Below are 20856 nucleotides of genomic sequence, written 5' to 3' on the forward strand. Positions count from 1 at the left end.
AGCAAAGACCAGCAACCTAACACTGAAAAGTATTCAAATAAATTACACATTAGAGAAAGCTAAGTTGCCAGAACTAATTATCACTCAAGTGTCCTTTACCCTTTAAGAGAAAATTCCAGAAAAGAATATTTCATGAAATAATTCTTATCTCTATCACTCTTTTCAATCTTAAAATTGCTCTGCTGCCACAAGAGAATGCACTTTCTCTCTGACAGAGCAAATAGTTAAAGAACACCTGCTGGCACTGATTGGAGAAAAAGATCAAGAAAGCAAGAGCTGATCAGCCCTCATGCCTCAGCTGTGCTCTCACTCTTACCACCCCCGTGCTCACAAAATGAGATGCAGAGTTCAACACTTCAGTGCACCTATAGCGTATACTGTATATATGGGGGGGGGGGGGGTTGCTCAAGGGAAAATATTAGAAGCAAAAGTAACTGGAACCTAAATACCCCAAGTCATAAATAAATAAATGGAGGTAAAATTCTCAAAATTATCCAAGCTGCCTAGAGCAGCATGAAATCAAAAACCAAAGGTCCTAAGAATTTCTTTATTCATCTCACTCAAGTAAGAAATAGCATAGTTTTATAAAACTATAAAAAAAAAAGCTAAAAATAGATGAGGGTGAATTGGAAGACTTCGTATTGTTAAGATGTCAATACTGTGCAAAGTGATTTACAGATTCAGTGCAATCCCTATCAAAAACCAAAATTCATACGGAATTTCAAGGGACTCCAAATAGACAAAACAATCTTGAAAGAGAGTAAAACTGGAGGTCTCACACTTTCTGATTTCAAAACTTATTACAAAGCTACAAGTAATCAAAAAAGCATGGTACTGGCATAAAGACAAACATTTAGAACAATGGAAGAGAATACAGAGCCCAGAAGTAAACCCTTATATATATGGTCAAAGGGTTCTGATAAGAGTGGCAAGACCATTCAATGGAGAAAGGACAGTCATTCAGCAAATGGTGCTGGGAAAACTGAATATCCACATGCTAGAGAATGAAAATGGATCCATACTTTATACCTTACAAAAATTAAATACTTTATATCCTACAAAAATGGATCAAAGACCTAAATATAAGAGCTAAAACCATTTGAAGAAAACAGGGAAAGCTTCATGTCATTGTTTTGCCTATGATTTCTTGGATATGATACCAAAAGTACAAGCAACAACAACAAAAAAGACAAATCGGACTTCATCAAAATTTAAAACATTTTGTGCAAATAATACTATCAATAGAGTGAAAAGGCAATACTATGGAATGGGAGAAAATATCTGCAAATTATGTATCTGACCAGGGATTGATACCCAAAATATATAAAGAACAGCTACAACTCAACAACAACAAAAAATCCAATTAAAAAATGGACAAGGGACTTAGACATTTCTCCAAAGATATACAGATGGCCAATAAGCACATGAAATGATGCTCACTATCACTAATCATTAGGGAAATACAAATCAAAACCACATCATTTCACATACATAAGGATGGCTATTATCAAAAAAAGAAAAAGAAAAAAAGAGAGAGAAAGAAAGGAAGAAAGGAAGAAAGAAAGGAAGAAAAATTAAGAAAGAAGGAAAGAAAGAAAGAAAATAAATAACAAGTTCTGGTGAGGATAAGAAGAAATTGGAATCCTCATGCACTGCTGGTGGGAGTGTAACATCGTGCAGTGGCTGTGGAAGAGTTTTTTTGGTGGTTCCTCAAAAAGTCAAACAAAGAATTACCATGTGACCCAGAAATTCTACTTCTACCTTTGTAACCAAAGGAATTGAAAACAAGGACTTAAACACTCATATGCCAATGTTCATAGCACCATTATTCACAGCAGCCAAAAGGTGGTGACAACTCAAGTGTCCATCAATAGATAAACAACAAAATGTGGTGTATACATGCAATGGAATATTACTCAGTCCTAAAAAGGAATGAAATTCTGATACATGCTACAGAATTTCAAGGATTAACCTTGAAAACATTTTGCTAAGTGAAATAAGCCAGACCCGGAGGGACAAACATTGTATAATTCCACTTAATTGCAATATCTAGAACAAGCAAATTTATAGAGACACAAAGTCCAACAGAGGTAACAGGTAGGAGGATGGGTAGTTACTGGTTAATGGTTACAGAGTTTCTGTTTTGGGTGATGAAAAATTTTGGAAATAGAGGTAATGGCTATACAATATTGTGAATGTACTTCACAACATTGAATGGTATACTTAAAAATGGTTAAAATGGTAAATGTCATATTAGGCAGATTTTACCACAATTGAAAAACAAAAAATATGTAGATGGCATATTTTCTGAGTCCACGTACAGGTTAAAATACCCTTACATTATTTTCACAGATAATATAAAATTCTTAGTTCAGAATTTCTATTTCCTCAAAATTTATTATAGGCATTTGACATGTTAGACGTATCTCCTGATAAACATTTTGTGGGTTATCTCTTGTTTAGTGTTTCACTTCTTGATTGGATGAATGTACAATTTGTGTTTAATGCATGATCGTTAAAATATCCTTAAAATTAATAAGTGGAAAGAAAAATGAGGTACTGAAAAATAACAAGCTCATTTAAAGACATTCCCCTCTTCTTTCAGTAATGTCCCTCCATTACAGTACAGACAAAATTCTGTATACCAGCATTTAAGGACCGTCCCAATAATTATTATATATTGAAAAGGTAGCTTTATTAGAAGTACCAATCTGGAAATATAAATCGCTAAAGTGAAAGATGCTTGGGTCAAGGCCATTTTAAAACCAAATAAATTCATGTCCAAATAAATTCAAAGTAATCTGAGAATCTTAGAACAAGAAGAGACCTTAGCAATCATCTAATCTAATTCTCTTTATTATGCAAGAAAGAAAGCATAAAATAAAATGTTGCTAGAGTTAAACCTGGAATTATTCCCAAGGCATCACACCTGCCAAGATAGGAATTTGGAAAAAAGTAGCATCATATGCCCAAATCCATCACAAATAAGTAAACATCTTTATATATTTGAAGACACTTTAAAATGGGAAAATCAGGTATAATGGTAGTAAAGAAAGAGCCAGATGCTAGTATAATTCAACTAGGAAAAACCCTCAAAATCGGAGTGAATTAATTTTTCTAGTGTTAAATAAAATTTCAGAAATAATGTTACATATAGGAATGCCACACACATGGAATGAACCAAAACATATTTATCCTACGCTGTGTTGAAATCTGTAAGTAAATTCACTGTTATATATAGCCCTTTGTAATACATGTTAAGTATAAAGACAGAACTCTAATCTAAGACACGTTTTTTTAGCATTTGCCACTTGCCTGTAGTAACGTGACTGTAAGTAGGTTGAGCACACAGCTTTGGAAACGTGACTAGCAGAACCAAAGTCAATGACCTTCACTCGGTAGGGCTGGCGCACTGGATCGACGAGCATTATGTTTTCAGGCTTAAGGTCAGCGTGAATCAGACCAAGGCTCTTGAGCTTCATCAGGGCCGTGGCCACCTGCTGCAAGATTGGTCTGATGTACTTGAGTGGCAGTGGGCTAAACTTGTTCTGCTTTAGGAAATCATATAAGTTCTGCTCCAGCATCTCAAACACAAGGCAGGTATGATTCTTATGTTGAAAGCACTCGTAAGAACGGACAAAGTTATACTCATCAGCATTTTCACTGCTTAGGCGGGAAAGGATGCTCACTTCAATCTGCCCTTGTCTGGCATAGGACGGGTGGTTCTTCAAGATTTTAATAGCCACAATTTCCTTGGTGCTCCGCTTCCAGCACTTAGCTACCTGTCCAAATGTTCCCCGGCCTAGGAACTCCAAGACTTCATAGCTGTTGGTCATAGAGCAAAGGATCTCATGCTGGACCAGCTGGTAATCCCCTTCTCCGCTGGAACTGCTACTCTTCGTGGTCACAGTGGTGGTCGTGGCAGCAGCACCCACCACAGTTCTATTTTGCAGCATGAGAGGGGGATGTTCTTCTATGATCTGCACACTACCGTTGCTGTCAACTTCCTCACTTTTTCTTTTCAATCCACATTTTTGATATGGCTCAAGCAAAGAAACGTTGCTTCTGTGAGTCAGGGTCTGGCTGCTTTGGAAGGTTGATGTAGCAGCACTGGCCGAGCTATCAGCGGCTGTTACAACAATATGGTCCACTGCAGGAGCTGGGAGGACGAGGCCCTGGTCGTAAGCAGGGATATTGAAATTTGCTACCTGGTGAGAGGAGTTGGCTTGCCCTTGTGTGGCTGGGAGGGTTTTGCTGTGGGTATAATATTTGTCGTTGCTGTTCTGTCCAGAAACATCCCAGCCAGAGGGCTCTATTTTCAGTTTCTTTGCACTACAGAAGGCACTCGACGACACCGATGGGGGGGAAAACACCTGCAGCTGTGATGCCATACCTACATCGAGAAAGAGGAAAGAATTAGACCCTCAACTTTATACCCATCCCCTCAATTAGTACATAAGAAATCTTTCAGTTCAGAAAAACCACAAGTAAACATATACCTGGCTGGGGTTTTACTTTATACATTTTCCAAGACATGTTTTCCTATTAATAGAAGGATAAACACTTTGGTCTAATTACACATCAATCACCCTTTGAGACTCAGCAATAATAGGAAACTGTTGAAAGAGTATAAACATCTACAATATTTATAAAATAAAAACAGTAACAATAATAATAGCTTAGATGATTGATCACTTACTATGTGCCAAGTGGTAGTCTTAGCACTTCACACACATTACTCATTTAATTCTCACCACAACCCTTTGAAAATACTATCATTATTTCCATTTTACAGATGAGGAAACTAAGGCACAGAGCGGTGAAAGTAATTTGCCCAAAATTACACAGCTATTAAATGGTAGCACTGAAATTCAAGACCAGGCTCTTTTGTTCCAGAGTTCATTCCAGAGCTCTGTCTTCATTCCTGCCCTGAGTAACTTTTTAATCAATTACTTAAATTTAGCAATAGATGGCATGCTTATAAAACTCACAGATGAACCAAATTTGGGCAGGATACTCAACATTGCTAAATAACAGGTCCAAAAAGATCACAAGGAGCAGATGTCATAAGGTGAATCTAGCAGACGACATTTAACACAAATATAGATTCCCTACTTAGGTCCAAAATTTGGCAAGCACAAAGCACAAGGATAAGAGATATAAGGTTTAGCAGGAGAATATATGAAAAACAGTTTGTTAGTAAGAGGAAACATTATGTAATAATGTTCCCCTCCCCTCAAAAGCTAATTCAATCTTAAACTATATTCACAGAAGTAGTAGTGTCCAGAAAGTGGAAGACAAAGTGAAGGCAATTCACTCTGCTCAGATCACACATAAAATAGGGTCTAGGTCTCACCACTACATTGTAAGAGGACCACTGATAAGCTGACCAGAAGAAAAGAAATCAGGATGACGTGAAGCCTAGAGAGACTCTTCTGAAGAACCACGGGAAGTTATTCTTAGAAAAATATGAAGAAAGAGAGTGAGAACAGCCCACCTTTCTGTTCCTAAATGACCCACAGACATCTTAAGCTCAATAAACCCAAAGACTAATCCCAAAGCTAATACTTTCAGAACAAAGTCCAAACATTTACCATAGCATACAAGCCATTTCATATTTATCTTCCCCCTTCTCAACCATACAACCTTCAGATGCCTTGGGGCTCCACAGTAATCCCTCTTCTCTTGCTCCACACTTCCCCCTTTTCAATAACTACTTCCCAGAACTGGTCATCTGCGAAAAATTCTCAAATCTCTCTCTAACCCAGACTTCTCTTGAACTCCAAAGCCTTATTTACAAATGACCACTCCACACATTAACTTACACACATCTCAAATGCAACATGTCCAATATTATACTTTTGAAGCCTCCACCCCACGCCCAGTTTCCTACCTCAATTATGGACCACCATACATCTAAAACCTCAAGCCAAAAAACAAGGAGGAAATGAGTCTCAGTTCCCTCATTTGTAAAATGGTGACAGCAATACCTACCTTAGAGGGTTATTCTGAGAATGATTTAATACATGTGACGTGCTTAGTGCCTAGAACTCATTTAATATTATTATCCTGACTCATTCCCCTCCCTTATTCCTCTCCCTTAATCCCCCATATCTAATCTATAACCAAATTTTATCATTCTACCTCCTAAGCATGTTTCAAATCAGCCATTTTTCTCTACCCTTATTGGAATTTTTCTAGTTCAAACTGCCAGTAGCCTTCCCAACTCATCTCGAATGCACTCAGGGGATCTTTGTTTTTAAACTATGTAAATCAGAGGACCGCTCTTTCTGAACCACCTCCCTCCCTCTGCCTCCAGGGTTTTTCACTGCTTTGGTGATAAAATCCAAAATCCTAAACCTGCCTTAAAAAGCTCACCAAATATCGGGTTGCTGTGTCCTAAAATCTCCCCACCTCAATTCCTCCATTCCAGCCATACTGCCCTTCTTTCAGTTCCTGGAAGGCCCTCTAACATGTAGAAGACTTTCTGCTAGGAAAACTGTTTCCCAAGTCTCGCACTCATAAAATACACTCTCCACAATCACCACCACCAGTGCCGCCCCTCCCCCACCATGCACTCCCATAATACTGTGTACCTACCTTATAACATGAATGTTACATGTAATGTTACATTTCCAGCTACAGTAAAATTTCCAGGAGGGCAGGTACCATACCTGTCTTGTTCTTTTGCTTATACTTGCCAGAATCTACCACAGATTCTGGCAATATACAGGCAGACACTCAGGGTGTTTTGACCCCTGCCTACCAACCTCAAGTCTACCTCCTACTACTCATGTTATAAAGTGCAAGATTTTCAAATGCTTGTTTTGTTTTCTTAAGTCCCTCTCTTTTATCCACTTGGCCCTTGAGATAGGGGGGAAGTCTCCACTCTAGTACATACAGTATAACTTTGTTAGTCATAAGAGAATAAATACACACAACCAGAAAGGAAGGAAACATGACAAGGGATGTTACAGAACATAAAAAAGCAAAAGTATACATCTCTTCGTGCCTGAATGCAACTAATAACCATCTGCACTGGACCAAATAGCTGGAAGGAAGAACAAATCCTAAACTTTCCATTTTAAAATGTGCTCTGGATTTACTTTAAACAAGAGTTTCCATAATTTACATGAACCTGGAGGGTAAAAAAGTGTAAATTAAAAGATAAAGTTACTGCAATTTAACTCCTAGTTTACAAATTTACAATCATCTTGTTCTACCTATATCACTGACATAATATCAAATTATAATAAAGGAAAAACTGAAATCAAGTAGTGCCTTTACAAAATACATGCAAAAATATTTATCATAAAATCAAGTCAATTTTTGAACAGTGAAAGTAAGCAGATTTTTCAAATTTGTTTTCCGTATCTGGTGAGTTACTAATTTTAACAATCTATCAAAAAACACAAGCACAACCTTTATGTACCTAAAAGTATTTAGTAAAAGAATTTGAATAAAAAATTTGCAGTGTGTAGCTATGTCTAGGAATACGGAGGCTCAAAGTAATAAAACTGAAAAGAATTCATTAAGTGTAATACCAAATTTTTAAAGTATGATCATAACTAGACACTTTTTAAAAATACTGCATTTACCAGAGGAATGTTACTGACAACTTTTCACCCAATGAACAAAATAATAGATACTAATGGCTTAAAATCTTCACACTGAGCACTGCAAAAAGCACTAGTTCTAGAAGACTGATCTGAAAGTTTAAGTATATAAATGAATATAATTCTTAATGACAAGCTTAAGTCTACCACAAGGGAAAGAATCCAGAATTTCATTGGCCTTCCCCCCAGCAAGGCTGTGTGGTCCTTAAGTCAATGTCATGCCACTAGGACTCTTACAGTGTGGCTAAGACTCATCCTGACCTCAACTAGCACTAGGTGAGAAGAAAATACGGAATCAAAATTGCCTAGAAAAATCAACTCTCTGACTTATGTAACACTCTGAAATTCAGCTAAAAAACAGACATTTCTAGGCACAAAACAAAGATACTATGTTCCATAAAATTTGCTTTGCAAATGGGGAGACACTTTTCTTCCTAGGCTGAGACTTCTCAAACAAAAATATGGAACAGAATTAACATCTGTGAAAAACTTACTACGTATCAGATTCTGTTAAGCAAATTACACGTATTTTCAATTCACGTAAGAATAGCTCCCAATAAACTAAAAGCTAAACTCCTGAAAATGTTGCACCTTTTGACTCCAGCAATATACTCGTCTTTTCATTTCAAACTTGACTTTCTAAGGATTTAACCATATAAATAAAATGACAAATTTGCCAACTGCATTAATCCTAAACTAGAATAGACAAAAGGCAACTGGTACTTACGTACTGCTAAAAAAAGAACTGAATTTTTCTAGAATCCAAGGCTTTCAAAAACAGTCAAATTAACAGCCTCTCCACTCCCTGCCATGGTCACAACTATTTAACAACATTTACTGGGTGCCTCACCCTATGGGCACTACAGGTAGATAATCTTACTATAAAGAATTCAAATATTACAACTATGAATGAAACAGTTAGATTTGACAACCAAGGTAATCATCTGACAATGTTTTGCCCTTAGTCTTTAGTAACTTTCCTCTTTCCCCCTGACACAACAAAAACAAATTTCTACTGCTTCTGCTTGGTGACATCTTTGCCCTTTTAATCAATTAAACAATTGGTGACCTAAATAACCTAAAATCAGTACTGTATATTGATTTCTTCCTCTAGCACTTGTCCTTGACTGACATGTACACAGATGTACATATTTTCCATCACAGTGATATATAAAGCGTATGCATATCATTAAAGTGGGTAAATAAGAACACACATTGTGTAAAAATAAAGGAAGCTAAGGTTGGGTAATGCTTTCACCGGAACACCAAATCTCTTCTCATTCCACCCTTACCGCACAATCCCGGACTATTTACTTCAATAGCCTAACTTGTCTCCCTCACCTGGTACCCTCAAGCTCCTTTTTAAGCTCCCTTCTCCCAATTCATTCTTCACCTTAACAACTGAAGCTTTTAAAAATGTATAACTGTTCCCCCATTTACAACCTTAGGATAAAGTCCAAAGTCTCTAACTTGCATTGTCAGACTTTGTAAGATCTCGACTCTGATTGTTTTTTTAGTCTTTCTCCCCCAGGCACTCTCTCTTTCAGTGGTACTAAATGTCTCTGGGTCTAGAGTAGGCCTTGATTTCTCCGCTTCAGTTCCTTCACATAGAATGTCCTCTCTCAGAACCTCATTTTACCGTCTAAGCCTTCACTTCTTCTAACCACTACTTATCCTTTTGGCCTCTGCCTACAGCTTACTTTTTCAGTGCAGCACACAGGCCGTTGGTCTGGATCAAAATCTACTCCCTCCATCCCAGGCACGCGATTAGACTACATTTAGCCATCTCTCTCCAACAGAAAGTGATGTACCAGCCTTTGGTGTTCCTTTCCCTTTCCACCAGCAGGAACCCATAGAGACCCAGTTTCCACCATGAGACAACACCCAAGGGATGGCAGAGCAGCCAGATGGAAAGAACATGGAAGCCTGAATGATCACGTAGAGCTGCCCACCAGGAGCGCTCACTTCGACCTGGAACATTTAGTTCAGGCTGTTACATGAGAGAAAAACGATTTTCCTTCAGCTAGATTACTGTTTAGTCAGCCCTACGCTGACAAACACACCTAGAGAAGCTTTCTCCAGACCAGCTCGTACTAGGCTAAGGTTCCTGATAAAGGCACCCACAGCATCCTCTACTACTTCCTAGCACTTACCACACTTGTGCTTACTGATTTCATTTATTCATTTAACTTACACCGAGCACCCAGTATGTCTGCCTGGCACTGTTCTAGAGCCCAGTGATAGCAATGGTGTTCCAGATGGACAAGATCCTTTATCTTCTGGAGTTTACTTTCTATTGGGGAGACAAACACGTCCCCTCACCCAAGAAAACAGCAGCTAGTGATAAAGGTTATAATGAAAACAAACACAGTGATATGATAGAGATGGTGGGAGGATGAGAGATACTCTGGATTTGGTGGTCAGGGAAGGCACTGTAGGATGGTGGCACTTAAAGCTGAGACCTACTTGACAAGAAGGGGCCATTTCAGCAAAAGAAATAGTGCCAAGATACATTCTTGGCCTATTTGAAAAAGAGACCAGTATGGATGGAATCAAACAAGGGAAAATATAGTAGAAGCAGGGCCCAAAGAGGCAGACAAGGGCCAGATCACATACTGACTTGCAGGCCACTCTGAATTTTATTCTAAGTATGACTATTTGTAATTATTTATTTACAAGTTGACTTCAAAACTGCCAGTTCTCTGAGGGTAATTCTAGATAGCAGAGTAGGTATTTTTCGTGTGTGTGTGTGTATTACCAGCATTCATCACAACTGCTGGCATACAGCATGTGTCAAACGTTTGCTAAAATGAATGACTATAACAGGATCACATTACTTCTCCACACATGCATGTAAAGGAACCTCAGAAGTCAGCCTGACTTAAATTAGAGAAATGCTCACATGTCAAGATAGAAATTAGAGTCTCTTGTCTACAAGAGACCACCTTTCTAAGTATAGCGATCCAGAAGGAAAAAATAAGCTTGAAACTCTAAGGACAGCACTTGAATCAAAGTCCCCCACCCTCTTTCCTGTAGCACTTCCTTCATATGGAACCAAGTGAAACAAGCCAGTTCCCCAACTAGTTCGCAAAAACAGGGTGTGGAAAATGTAGCCTTAGTTGACAAAGGAGTAACTCTACAATTCTATATAATTTCCAGCCATTTTAACCAATTTTGTAATATTTTGGTACACTGGCTGAGGGGTGCTTTCCCTAGGCAGGATGTTTTTCCCCTAAATTTCAACAGTTCTCTTAGATTTATTTGGAATGACTAATCTACAGCAACAGAACAAAAGAAAAACAGGCGCTTCTGTGTCTGGTAAAATGGTACTTTCTTAGCATGTGCACAGGACAGTCTACAAGGTGTATAAAGTTTAGAATAAAGAAAATTATATCTCGAGGAGTTTCCAGCGTAAGAAAAGTGACAAATTAACAAAGGATAGGTCAATATGAAACAAAAACACTAAGAGAGGACCTGTTCAGATCAGCCAGAAAAGGCCTAAGGAAAACAAGACTTAAGTAAGGTAACAACAGTTTGGCAGAGAGAAGGTAGAAGCAGCACTTACAGATGAATGAGATAACTTCTGCCAGTATATCAGGGGATGTGGAAAACTGAAACATGTTTAGAGTAAGATGTATTTGATTGGAGCAGAAGATATATTGGCAAAAAAGTACAGGGATTCTTACAGCTAAAATGTATCTTAAGAGATTCTAAAACCCCCTAATTCCAAGATGAAAAACAGTAGACACAAGAAAGTCAAATAAGTTTCACACAGAGCTGGTGAGTAGTACTGTTGGCAAATGATTCAGGGTTTCTGATTCTTTTTCATTAAGCACAGTGGGAAAGCACTGTACCAGGTGCCCTTGAAGAATCCAAAAGAAATACACATAAGTTTTCCTATCTTCAAAGAACTCAGAATGTTGCTGAGGTGATATGACACACAAAAAAGAAAAATACAAAAACAGGATGTAATTTTTTTTTAAGTGTCAAATTATGCTCTACCAAAATACATAGGCATTTAGGAAGCTGGGAGATTAGGAACAAAAAACAAAAACAAAAAAGGAACCGAAAAGCAAATCAGTGATTGTTGAAGTGGTATGATAGAAAAATTATTTTGATGACTTGTGTTCAGAATGGCATGAAATGTAAAGAAAGAAACTGGGGAGGAATTAATAATTGCAACTTTGAAAAAAAGGATTGCTTTATATAGTCATGAAAATGAAAATAAAAGGGCAGATAAGGAAGTTCATCTTTGCAAAATTACTTCAAATTACAAAAGGACCAGTTACAATATGTAACTAAAAACAAGTTGCACAAGTTCCAAGTGTAAGAAGCTTATAGGACAGGTTTGGCTCACTAATTTCTACTAACCCAACCACTGACTAAACTGTGCTTATGAAAACAAAACCACAGAATAAAAGAATTCTGTTTTCCAGAGAATTGTGAACCTTGAGATTATCTTCTTTTCTTTTAGGAGAGAGTCCCAGTTTGGTTTTAAACCTCAAGTTACCAATCTGCTTGCTTTGCAACCCATAAAACTACAATGTCCAAAGACAGGATGAACTATTCATGAAGCTATCACCAGCAAAAGTAGTACTTACTAACCAGAGGCAGTATATTTACAAGATCTTATTCACCATTTCACTCGTCTGCTGCTCTTTACTGGCTTGGCTGCCTCCAGTTCCAACCACAAGTACTTTACCAAAATATCCTTCAAGCCAGGAACAGTATTTTAAAGTCAATGATAACCCCCATCATACCATCATAGCAGTCTTTTTCCAACACTGAACCCTGAGATGATTACATGTATATACAAAATCACCAGCTGAATTAACAACTATTAGATAAAATGACTTGTTAGATTTTTAAACGTTTTACAGAAAGCCTTAGACCTACAAACGAAAAGAGCTAGTAATGATATGCATTCTCTATAATCTTAAGAAAAAAACCAAAACACTACAGACCAGGAATCAAAAATAGCTTTACACAAACAAGAGCAAAATTGTAGGTTTTGTTGAGGGCATCAGCCACTTAATTTAACCCCTCTTCATCAGAAGCAGTCAGCCATGCTGCTGTTTTCATCAGTTACTAGGAAACAAATAAGATAAAGGACAGATTGGGCACAAGAGTCTATGGTCGAAACTAATATTTTGATGCAATTATTGAAAATTCCTAAAGTGTCACTAAGAAAAAGCATCTAGGGCTACCTCAAAATGAGTATCTACAACTGAGTCAGTGGTTTAAGTGGAGGAAAGACACACTGGAACTTGGGGTTGTTTTTTTCCCCCTCTCTAGCCCCTCCTCCTGCCCCCACCTTAACAGGAAAGAAAGCGCGCCCAGCATAAACACAGGCCAAAGCTCACGGTTTGTCACCACAACAAACTGGAGGTTACACCAGCGCTCCTGGAAACCGAGCCCCAGGTCTTGGTTGCTAGGCTCAAAAAGAGCCTCTTTCCCACAAACCTGTGAACTGAGGGGGCGGGGGGGGCGGGGAGGGCTTACCCAAGAGTTTTGGTTGTTTCCTCACCCCCCTTTTTTTTTTTTTAAACGAAAGCTTTGGAAAAGTGGCGACAGACAGCAAAAGTTTCCCTTTGAGCCAGACCTCTAGATCTGCCTTGCACAGATGTACACTAGGTGGGCCGGTCCCACGTAGTCTCCAACCATCATTACAATTTACAAACCTAACGATTAAAGAACAGGAGCGAAGAGGATGAGAAGGCTTCCACACCCACCCCACCGCCGCCGTCCTCTCCAGACACCGCTTCCTGGTCCCCAACAGCACAAATAACCGAAAACCATGGCGCTAAGAGGGGCTGTGAAATCTACACGCACCAGCCACACTGGGAACCCGCCACGACAGCCGGGAAAAAACTGGCGGGGCGAGGAGACGCCAGGCGGCCCCCTGTCATCTAAGGACAACAACACGCCCAGGAAAGAAGTGGCAGGAGACTGGGGGAGTTGCCCCGAAAACAAACCCCGAGCCTCCCCACTTTCCTGGGAACGCCATCCTCTCCGCAGCCGGGAGCGGCCGGGTCCCGGGTGGGGGCCGCTGAAGGAGGCGCCCCCCGCAGGCCGGGCGACCCGGAGAGCCCGCAGCCGGCCCAGCCCCTCCTCGGGGAGTCTATGAGAGGTCGCTCCCCGCCGCGGCCCCTGCCCGCCCGCCCGCCGCAACTCACCGCCGGTGTGTCTGGTTCTCAGCCGCGAGCTGGGGCTGCCGTGAGGAGGCGGCGGAGGAGACGAGATCCGGGGCCCCGCCGCCGGGTCATCATACCCCCCGCGCGAGCCGGCCCGGGCCCCGGCCCCTGCCCCCCGGAGCCGTCCCCGCGCCCGTCCCGCGGGGGGAGCCCCCTCAGCCTCCCGCCCGCTCCGCCGCCCGGCCCCTCGCCGCCGCCGCCGCCGCCGCCTCAGCCCCGCGCGCTCCCGCCTCGGCCTCCCGCTGCCGTCCGGGGCCACCACCCGGCCCCTTGCTCCGCAGCCGCCGTTGTCGCCAGACCCGACGAGCTGAGCGCCGAGCAGCCGCCCCTATCCGGCCGGCCCCGCCTCGCGGGAACTAGTCCCCCGCCCCGCGCCATGACACCTACTGAGGCGGAAGTGCCGGAGAGCCGGTGGGTTAGGACGACCGCATACTACTGATGGGACTGGGAGTGGGTGGGCCTCCGTGGGGAGCCAGCGTGGATCGAGGGCGGGGGTCGGATTCCCCGCCCCCTCCGCACGGTCGACTTCGCGGTGATTTAAAGGTGCTTGGTGGCAGTGTGGGGTCCAGCTTTAAAATGTCATCCCCGCCAGTGTGACATCACCAGCCGCTAGTGTGACACCCCCAGAGATTGGGCAGCGCGCGGGGAGGCAGTGCCTACCCGGGAAGCCCCCTGCTGGTGAAAAATCACCTAGGTTTAGGCTTTAATGTTTCGTTGCCTTCCGGAGACGGTCTAGCTGAGTGACAGCCGCGTTTGGGATCCTTAAGCCTCCAAGCACATTAGAAGCCCCCTTAGGGTACTCTCCCATTGCCGCCTTGGGGCCCTGGGTTTGTATTAGGAGGTGAGAAAGAGTAGCAGTGCTCTGAACCCAACCCCTCAAAACCTGCAGTGAGCTTATACTACCATAATTTTCTTGCGTCTACCAGGAGATAGTAAAGCCAGGTATTCAGGAAATGGAATGCGTTGGGCACACAACATTCTGAAAAAAAGTAAGACACTGCTTGAAAACTAGGTTATCCTAATAAGAAAGACAGTTGCAATCTCCCAGGGCCAAGAGATTCTGGAAGACTTCAGACATGTCACTCACTGAGTAAAAGACTCTGATTCCTCAAGTGGGAAAGTTTTATAAGCAGTATATTAATTTTTTTCCCATCCTGCAGGTGCTGGAAGCAGCAAGGATCTGAGCCCTAGAAAGTGGCTGTGCAGCACCATGGATATCTGCACATACTCTTTAAGGAGAGGGAACATGTGTTTAAGATAAGATTCTGCTATCAAGTTATATTTCTCAGATCTCATTCATATATCTTTGACCTCTTGGGATCAAAGAGATCATTTTTGTGAAGATATGCTAAAATGGTCATACCACCTTTGGGTTTCTCCCTTTGTTTAGCACTGGGAATGATTCTATTTTATTGGGAACAGGGAAGTTTATTTCCCTAGAGGACCTGGGTTAACAAAAGTGTTCAATCCCACAGGACAGTTTTGTTTGCTTATTTTCACAGGAACTTAGAGAACATAAAGTCCTACACTGGGCTGACCTGGGAAACATCACAACATGGAGAGCAGGTGAGCATGCGTGCCTGTGGAGCAAGGGAAAAGCCAGAACTAGTGCTCTGGGGTGGAACATACCCTGCTGGAAAAGCAGGCTTCAAAGATGCTAATTGCTTACCATACCTTGGTTCTACCCAACTCTTGTGACAGGCTTCTAAGCTCCTACTCTCCCAAGTTCTGTCCCTTTCTTCTTTTCAAACACATCTCAAAATTCCACTTTAGGGAGCCTTTCCTGATTGACCCCCACTTTATTCTAGGTGCTCAGTTCTGCATCATCACTTGACTACTTAATTTACTTCTTGTACCTTATTTATAATTGTTGATGTCTGTCTTCGTTGTTCTTAGGTCATTTCGTCAGAGTGTCTCACTACATAGAGACCTTCTTAAAATCTAGTATTTTCCCCTCTCTTAACATTATTCATTCATCCACCCAACCAATTGTGTGCCTTCTTGATGCCAGGCACTCTGCTAGACACTGGATCAGAAGCAAAATGAATAAGACATGGTCTTTTCCCTCAGAGAGCTTACAGTCTAGTGAGAAAAAAAAATGCATGGAGGGATTGGGGATTAACAAACACATACTACTATCTATAAAGTAGATAAACAACAAAGACCTACTGTATGGCACAGGGAACTATATTCAATTTCTTGTAATAACATATAATGGAAAAGAATCTGAAAACAAAAAATATATATATGTATAACTGAATGACTTTGCTGTACACCTGAAACTAGCATTGTAAATCAACTATACTTCAGTAAAATTTTTTTAAAAAACGCATGGAGACATATGTAAGATTTGAATGACAGATTTAGGGAAGATCTTCAGAGAAGGTGATATTTAAACACGGTATGGTCAAAGATGTTTCGAAGTTTAATGTAACTGGAGTTCCTTTGTCTGTTCAACACATATCTATTAAGTATCCTGTATGCCAGGCACTATGTTAGAAATTAAAGATACAAAGGAGAAAAGGCATGGTCTGTTGTGGCTTACGAATCAGCCAAGAAGTGGCAGGATTTGGAATTAGTAAGGTAGGTTGAGTCAGATTTTCAAAGACAATGAAGAGCTATTAGAGGTTTCATCAGACAGGTAATATGAGGGAATCTTCTCTCTAAAGAGAGAACTGGTGGCTGGCTGGAGAGGCAGAAGACAAGAGAAAGAGAGCTTAATTAGAAAGGGGATGGGAAGGGATAAATTGGGACTTCGAGATTTGCGGATACTAACTGCTATATATAAAATAAACAAAAAGTTTCTACTGTATAGCACAGGGAACTACATTCAGTATCTTGTAGTACCCTATAATGAAAAAGAATATGAAAAGGAATATAGGTATGTATATGTATGACTTAAACGTTATGCTGTATACCAGAAATTGATGCAACATTGCAAACTATCTTCGTTAAAGAAAAAAAAGAAAGAAGGAAAACTATGATGAGGGTTTGATCAAGCAGGGAACATGGAGAGAAGAGGGCAGATACGTAAACTGTTTCCTCCCAGACAAAGTCAGGACAGCTAGAGAGGGAGTTGGAGCTGTTGTCACTTGGAAGCATTGAAATCTCGTCTAGGGCGTGTCATCCCTTTAGGGTCTGGAGCCTAAAGTCAGGTGTCATAGGCAGGAAGTCACTTGCCAGGGAGCTGCAGTGCTCAAGGCCACATAGGAGAAGCTGACCAAAAGGCTGTGTCTTGAGATAAACCGAGTCAAAGAGCTAGGCAAACTATCCAAACAAGTAGTGAATCCAAGGGACCAAGAGGAAATAGAGAATTCAAGTAGAAGCCAACAGTTGTAAAACTGGGAAAACCAGGTGAGAGTGAATATCTGAAGTAAAGGATAGGAGGCCCAGTGTGGGAAAATCCTTTGAACCAACAGGAGTGAATCCTCACTGATTTTTTTTTTAATCTAGACTCCAAAAAACTTTTTATTTGGAAATAATTTCAAATGTATACAAAAATGGTAAAATTAATTAAAAGAGCACCCATATACCCTTTACTCAGATTCACTTATTAACATTTCACCCCTGTTGCTTTAACATTTGCATTCTAAGCCCAATAGATAGATCGATTACACACACATTTTTTTCTGACCATTTGAAAGTAAATTGCATACATCATGCCTCTTTATCCCTTTCTACTTGAATATCCTAAGAATAAGTACATTCTCTTACATACACAATACATTTAATTACCAATTCCAAGAAACATAACATTAATAAAATACTTTTATCTACCATCCAGAGTCCAAATTTGTCAATAAATCCAATAATGTCTTTCTCACCATCTTTTCCCCTTCTGGTATAAGATCCAGTTTAGAATTGTATATTGTTATGTCTCTTTAGTCTCCATTAATCTGCAACAGTTCCTTAGCCTTTTTTTGTCTTTGATATTTTTGAAGAATCCAAACTTTTTTTTTTTTTTAAATAATAGAGTGCTCCTCATTTTAGGCTTGTCATTTATCCTTAGCACATGTTCATTCACAATTAGATTCAGGTTATCCATTTCTGGCCAGAATACTACATAATGGGCTATAGTAATTCCTTAGCACAAGTGTTAAGTCACTGAGATATGAAGGCTATTTGCTACAGCAATTGGCTAACCCTAACTATTGATTGAATAGGCAATGAACAATGTCTGCTGCATTCTCCTACTCAAGCTTTCTTTGCTAAAGACACCTTGAAGGGGTCTTGAAAAGAAAAATCTTGGGGATATCTCAGTCTTGCAACCCTGGAGGAAGGGGTAAATAAGCCAACTGTCCATTCAGGGTTGGCAATCATACCCAAGGCCACAAGTATCCTATAAGAAATCATAAGTTTTATTGCTTGCTCACATCATCAGTCTATTTTAGGTGGCCAAAGCAAAGTGCCAGGGATGAGAGGGTTGCTCTGCTCCATGAAGTCATTCTGGGATTCAGGTGACTTCTGTCTAGATTCTTGCAGCTTCACCATTCCTTGGAGCCTTGGATTTCTCCACTGGATATTTTGCATCTGTCCAGAAAAAAAAAAGGGAAGTAGTGGGAAGGGTATAGCTCAGTGCTAGAGTGTGTGCTTAGTAGGCACAAGGTCGTGGGTTCAGTCCCCAGTACCTCCGTTAAAAAATAATCTTTATTACCTTTCCCTGCCCCCCGAACAAGATTAAACATTAAAAAAGGGGTGGGGGGATAAGGATAATTTGTGTAGGAAGTTTTTATAGACCAGAGCTGGAGATAGCAAATACATACATCTCTTCTGCACACGTTACATTGGTGGGAACTCGGGAGTGTCGATGCTGCTAACTGCAGAGAGGTTAGGAGATGATGCAATCTAGCTGTGCGCCCAAGAGGAAAAGAAATATGATTTAGTAAAAAATTAAGCCATCCTCTGCCATATTTAGCCATAAACCATTCCCTATATTACTTCTTCCCTATAAATAGAATCCCAGTTTTGTTCAGAGAGAAGGAAGATTCTTTGATTTCAAGGAAGGTAAATTTCTCCCCCCAAATCACAATTGATCTAAAGCAATCCTGGTAATTCCATTTCTCTTGGCCAATGATTAGTCTAGGAGTGGGTATAGGACTCAATTCTGGTTGATGAAATTTGACAGGAAGTCTGCTGGGAGGCTTCTGGAAAATTGTTTCTTTTTGTTAAAAAACAAAAAGCAAAACAGTACTTTGAGAGAAGAAACTCTTTTGCTCCTTCCTCTGTCTTTTCACTAAGACAAAGGAATGAAGACACAAGGCCTGGAGCTACCATATCCATCTTGATGCTCCAGTAGGGCATCAGTGAGGGTATTTTGTTTTTTTGGTTTTGGGTTTTTTTTTTAAATAACTACTTTGGGTACATTTTTCATGCAAAATGTGAACAGAAGAAAATATGCCATTATATTATCATACATAAGGGACATGCGCTCTTAAGTATGCCAAGTACACTTTGGGCAAGAAGAGGTTACTGGTCTGCATTAGGCTGCTAAAGCGCCCTGGGGTTAGAAACTAAAATCAGGGCAGGGCAGAGCAGAGCATGGTGTTCCAAACTGAGAAGTGAAGCGCCCAGCTGATAATCCGCCCAGGACAAGTCAGGTGAGTGATGCTCTCCATTTCACCGCGAAGGTCCCCTCTCTGTACTGTGAGAAGGCTGTGTCTGCTCACTGCCCCCACACTTCCCTCCCTCCCCAGCATCTCCTCATTAGAGCCGGCTTGGTTGCTGGGCTGAATGATGTGTTTGCAGGTAGGAGTCTGACCTGCTTGCTCTCAAGTCTAAATCTTGCTAATCTTGTTTTCTTTTTGCACCAGAATAGGACATTTGGGGGACTGGATCCCCCAAAAAATGATAGCTTTGGTGGAATGAGAGTTTGGGGGAAGGCCATGCCTGTAGAAGCAAAGAGAAAGACTCAAATATAACTTAGTAAAAGAATTGGAAGGTGAAACAAGAGAAAGTTCTTTTTGCACAGCACTGTGAATGCCCTAAATGCCACCTGAATTGTACACTTTAAAATGGTTAATTATGTTATGTGAATTTCACCTCAATTAAAAAAAAAAAAGGAGGAGGAGGATAGGAAGTTTGTAGGATTTAGAGATAACGGGTAGGAGACTTAACCCCTATTTTTCCTAGTTTTCAAGGGTCAACCCAGAGACTATTCTGGGGGAAGAGTAAATACCTTAACTGCTTACAAAGCCCATATTTACTCTTCCTCAAGCCCTCCTCCCGCAGAATATTTCTGTTTCTTCCCTTATCTGCAAGTAACCTTCTAATCTCTCACTTTCTTCATGTACTAACTATTCTGCAAAAGCAAGGGTTAATGCTTTCTTCTCCCTTTCCTTGAATCATCATCATTTCTCATTATCGTGCTTCCATCATCCTGTAGCTTTTCACCTTTTCTTTTACTACCACACAAGCATTTAGCACCTGTATTCCATGTATCCCTCCCTATCATCCATTCTATGCAAAAGCCAATCCAAAACAAATGCTTTGGGAAGGCACACAGAGACCCACAAGGGAGAGGGCAATGAATCAGGACAGGAACTCAGAATTGAATAACTGAATATTATTTGTGCTAAGTCATTTTGCACAAATCCTACAAACTCAGAAATCAAAAAGGCCCTAAGGAAGTATCCTTTGCCTAACACAATTGCTTATACGTGGTTGGCACAAATAACTATGTGCTAAGTAAATTACGGAGGGTTTACTCAAAGCATCAGAATTCAGTTAACTATAGAATAGCGTTTAAGAAGCCTCGAAACAACAGTCTTCATCTTTAGCAGTGAATTTAACTGAATTTTTTATCGTTACTTTTGGAAACTCGCTTTTATAAAATCTGTAAACTGTCACTAAGTGGTTAGCAAGTGGTTCTCTCCACTGAGGGTGGGGTTGGAGGAGGTGCCCTATTAAAACCCTAGAGGGTAAATTTTCTGATGTGAAATAGGGCTACTGCCTGACCAACCTTCGTGCTCCCAGGATGTCCAGTGGAGAAGAAAAGTGTGGGCTTTGGAGCCTGAAGTCGGTCAGAATCTCGACTCTTCTCATTACTA

At 40.6% G+C, this 20856-nt stretch overlaps 2 protein-coding genes across 4 annotated transcripts in view; one reads left to right on the forward strand and one right to left on the reverse strand.

Annotated features, from left to right (window-relative positions):
- The window catches only part of HIPK1 (homeodomain interacting protein kinase 1), a 47911-nt gene extending 33901 nt beyond the window's left edge, over nucleotides 1-14010 (reverse strand). Inside the window, exons 1-2 of one of the 3 annotated variants that reach the window (XM_032486990.1) lie at nucleotides 13793-14010; nucleotides 3316-4393 (exon numbers count right to left, since the gene is read on the reverse strand). In XM_032486990.1, coding sequence (XP_032342881.1) covers nucleotides 3316-4391 — 1076 coding nt within the window. In that variant the 5' untranslated portion in view covers nucleotides 4392-4393; nucleotides 13793-14010. The remainder of the gene's footprint in view (nucleotides 1-3315; nucleotides 4394-13792) is intronic. The other 2 variants (XM_032486991.1, XM_032486992.1) reach the window with 2 other exon arrangements.
- LOC116666100 (basic proline-rich protein-like) lies at nucleotides 13414-16573 on the forward strand. Its single transcript, XM_032488199.1, has 3 exons — nucleotides 13414-13554; nucleotides 13635-14221; nucleotides 15313-16573. The coding sequence occupies exons 1-3, from the start codon at nucleotides 13414-13416 to the stop codon at nucleotides 15506-15508; spliced, it is 924 nt and encodes a 307-aa protein (XP_032344090.1). The 3' UTR covers nucleotides 15509-16573.
- The last annotated feature ends 4283 nt before the right edge of the window (nucleotides 16574-20856 follow it).

The sequence above is a fragment of the Camelus ferus genome, chromosome 9 (assembly GCF_009834535.1).
Source record: "Camelus ferus isolate YT-003-E chromosome 9, BCGSAC_Cfer_1.0, whole genome shotgun sequence".
Taxonomy (NCBI): domain Eukaryota; kingdom Metazoa; phylum Chordata; class Mammalia; order Artiodactyla; family Camelidae; genus Camelus; species Camelus ferus.

Bases quoted from the DNA above. Each gene is read 5' to 3' on its own strand.
- LOC116666100 (XM_032488199.1), top strand. From the start codon at position 13,414: ATGGCGCTAAGAGGGGCTGTGAAATCTACACGCACCAGCCACACTGGG. The intron at 13,555-13,634 runs GTGGCAGGAGAC...TCCTCTCCGCAG, and splicing joins ACAACACGCCCAGGAAAGAA to CCGGGAGCGGCCGGGTCCCG. The intron at 14,222-15,312 runs GTGGGTTAGGAC...TTATTTTCACAG, and splicing joins GCGGAAGTGCCGGAGAGCCG to GAACTTAGAGAACATAAAGT.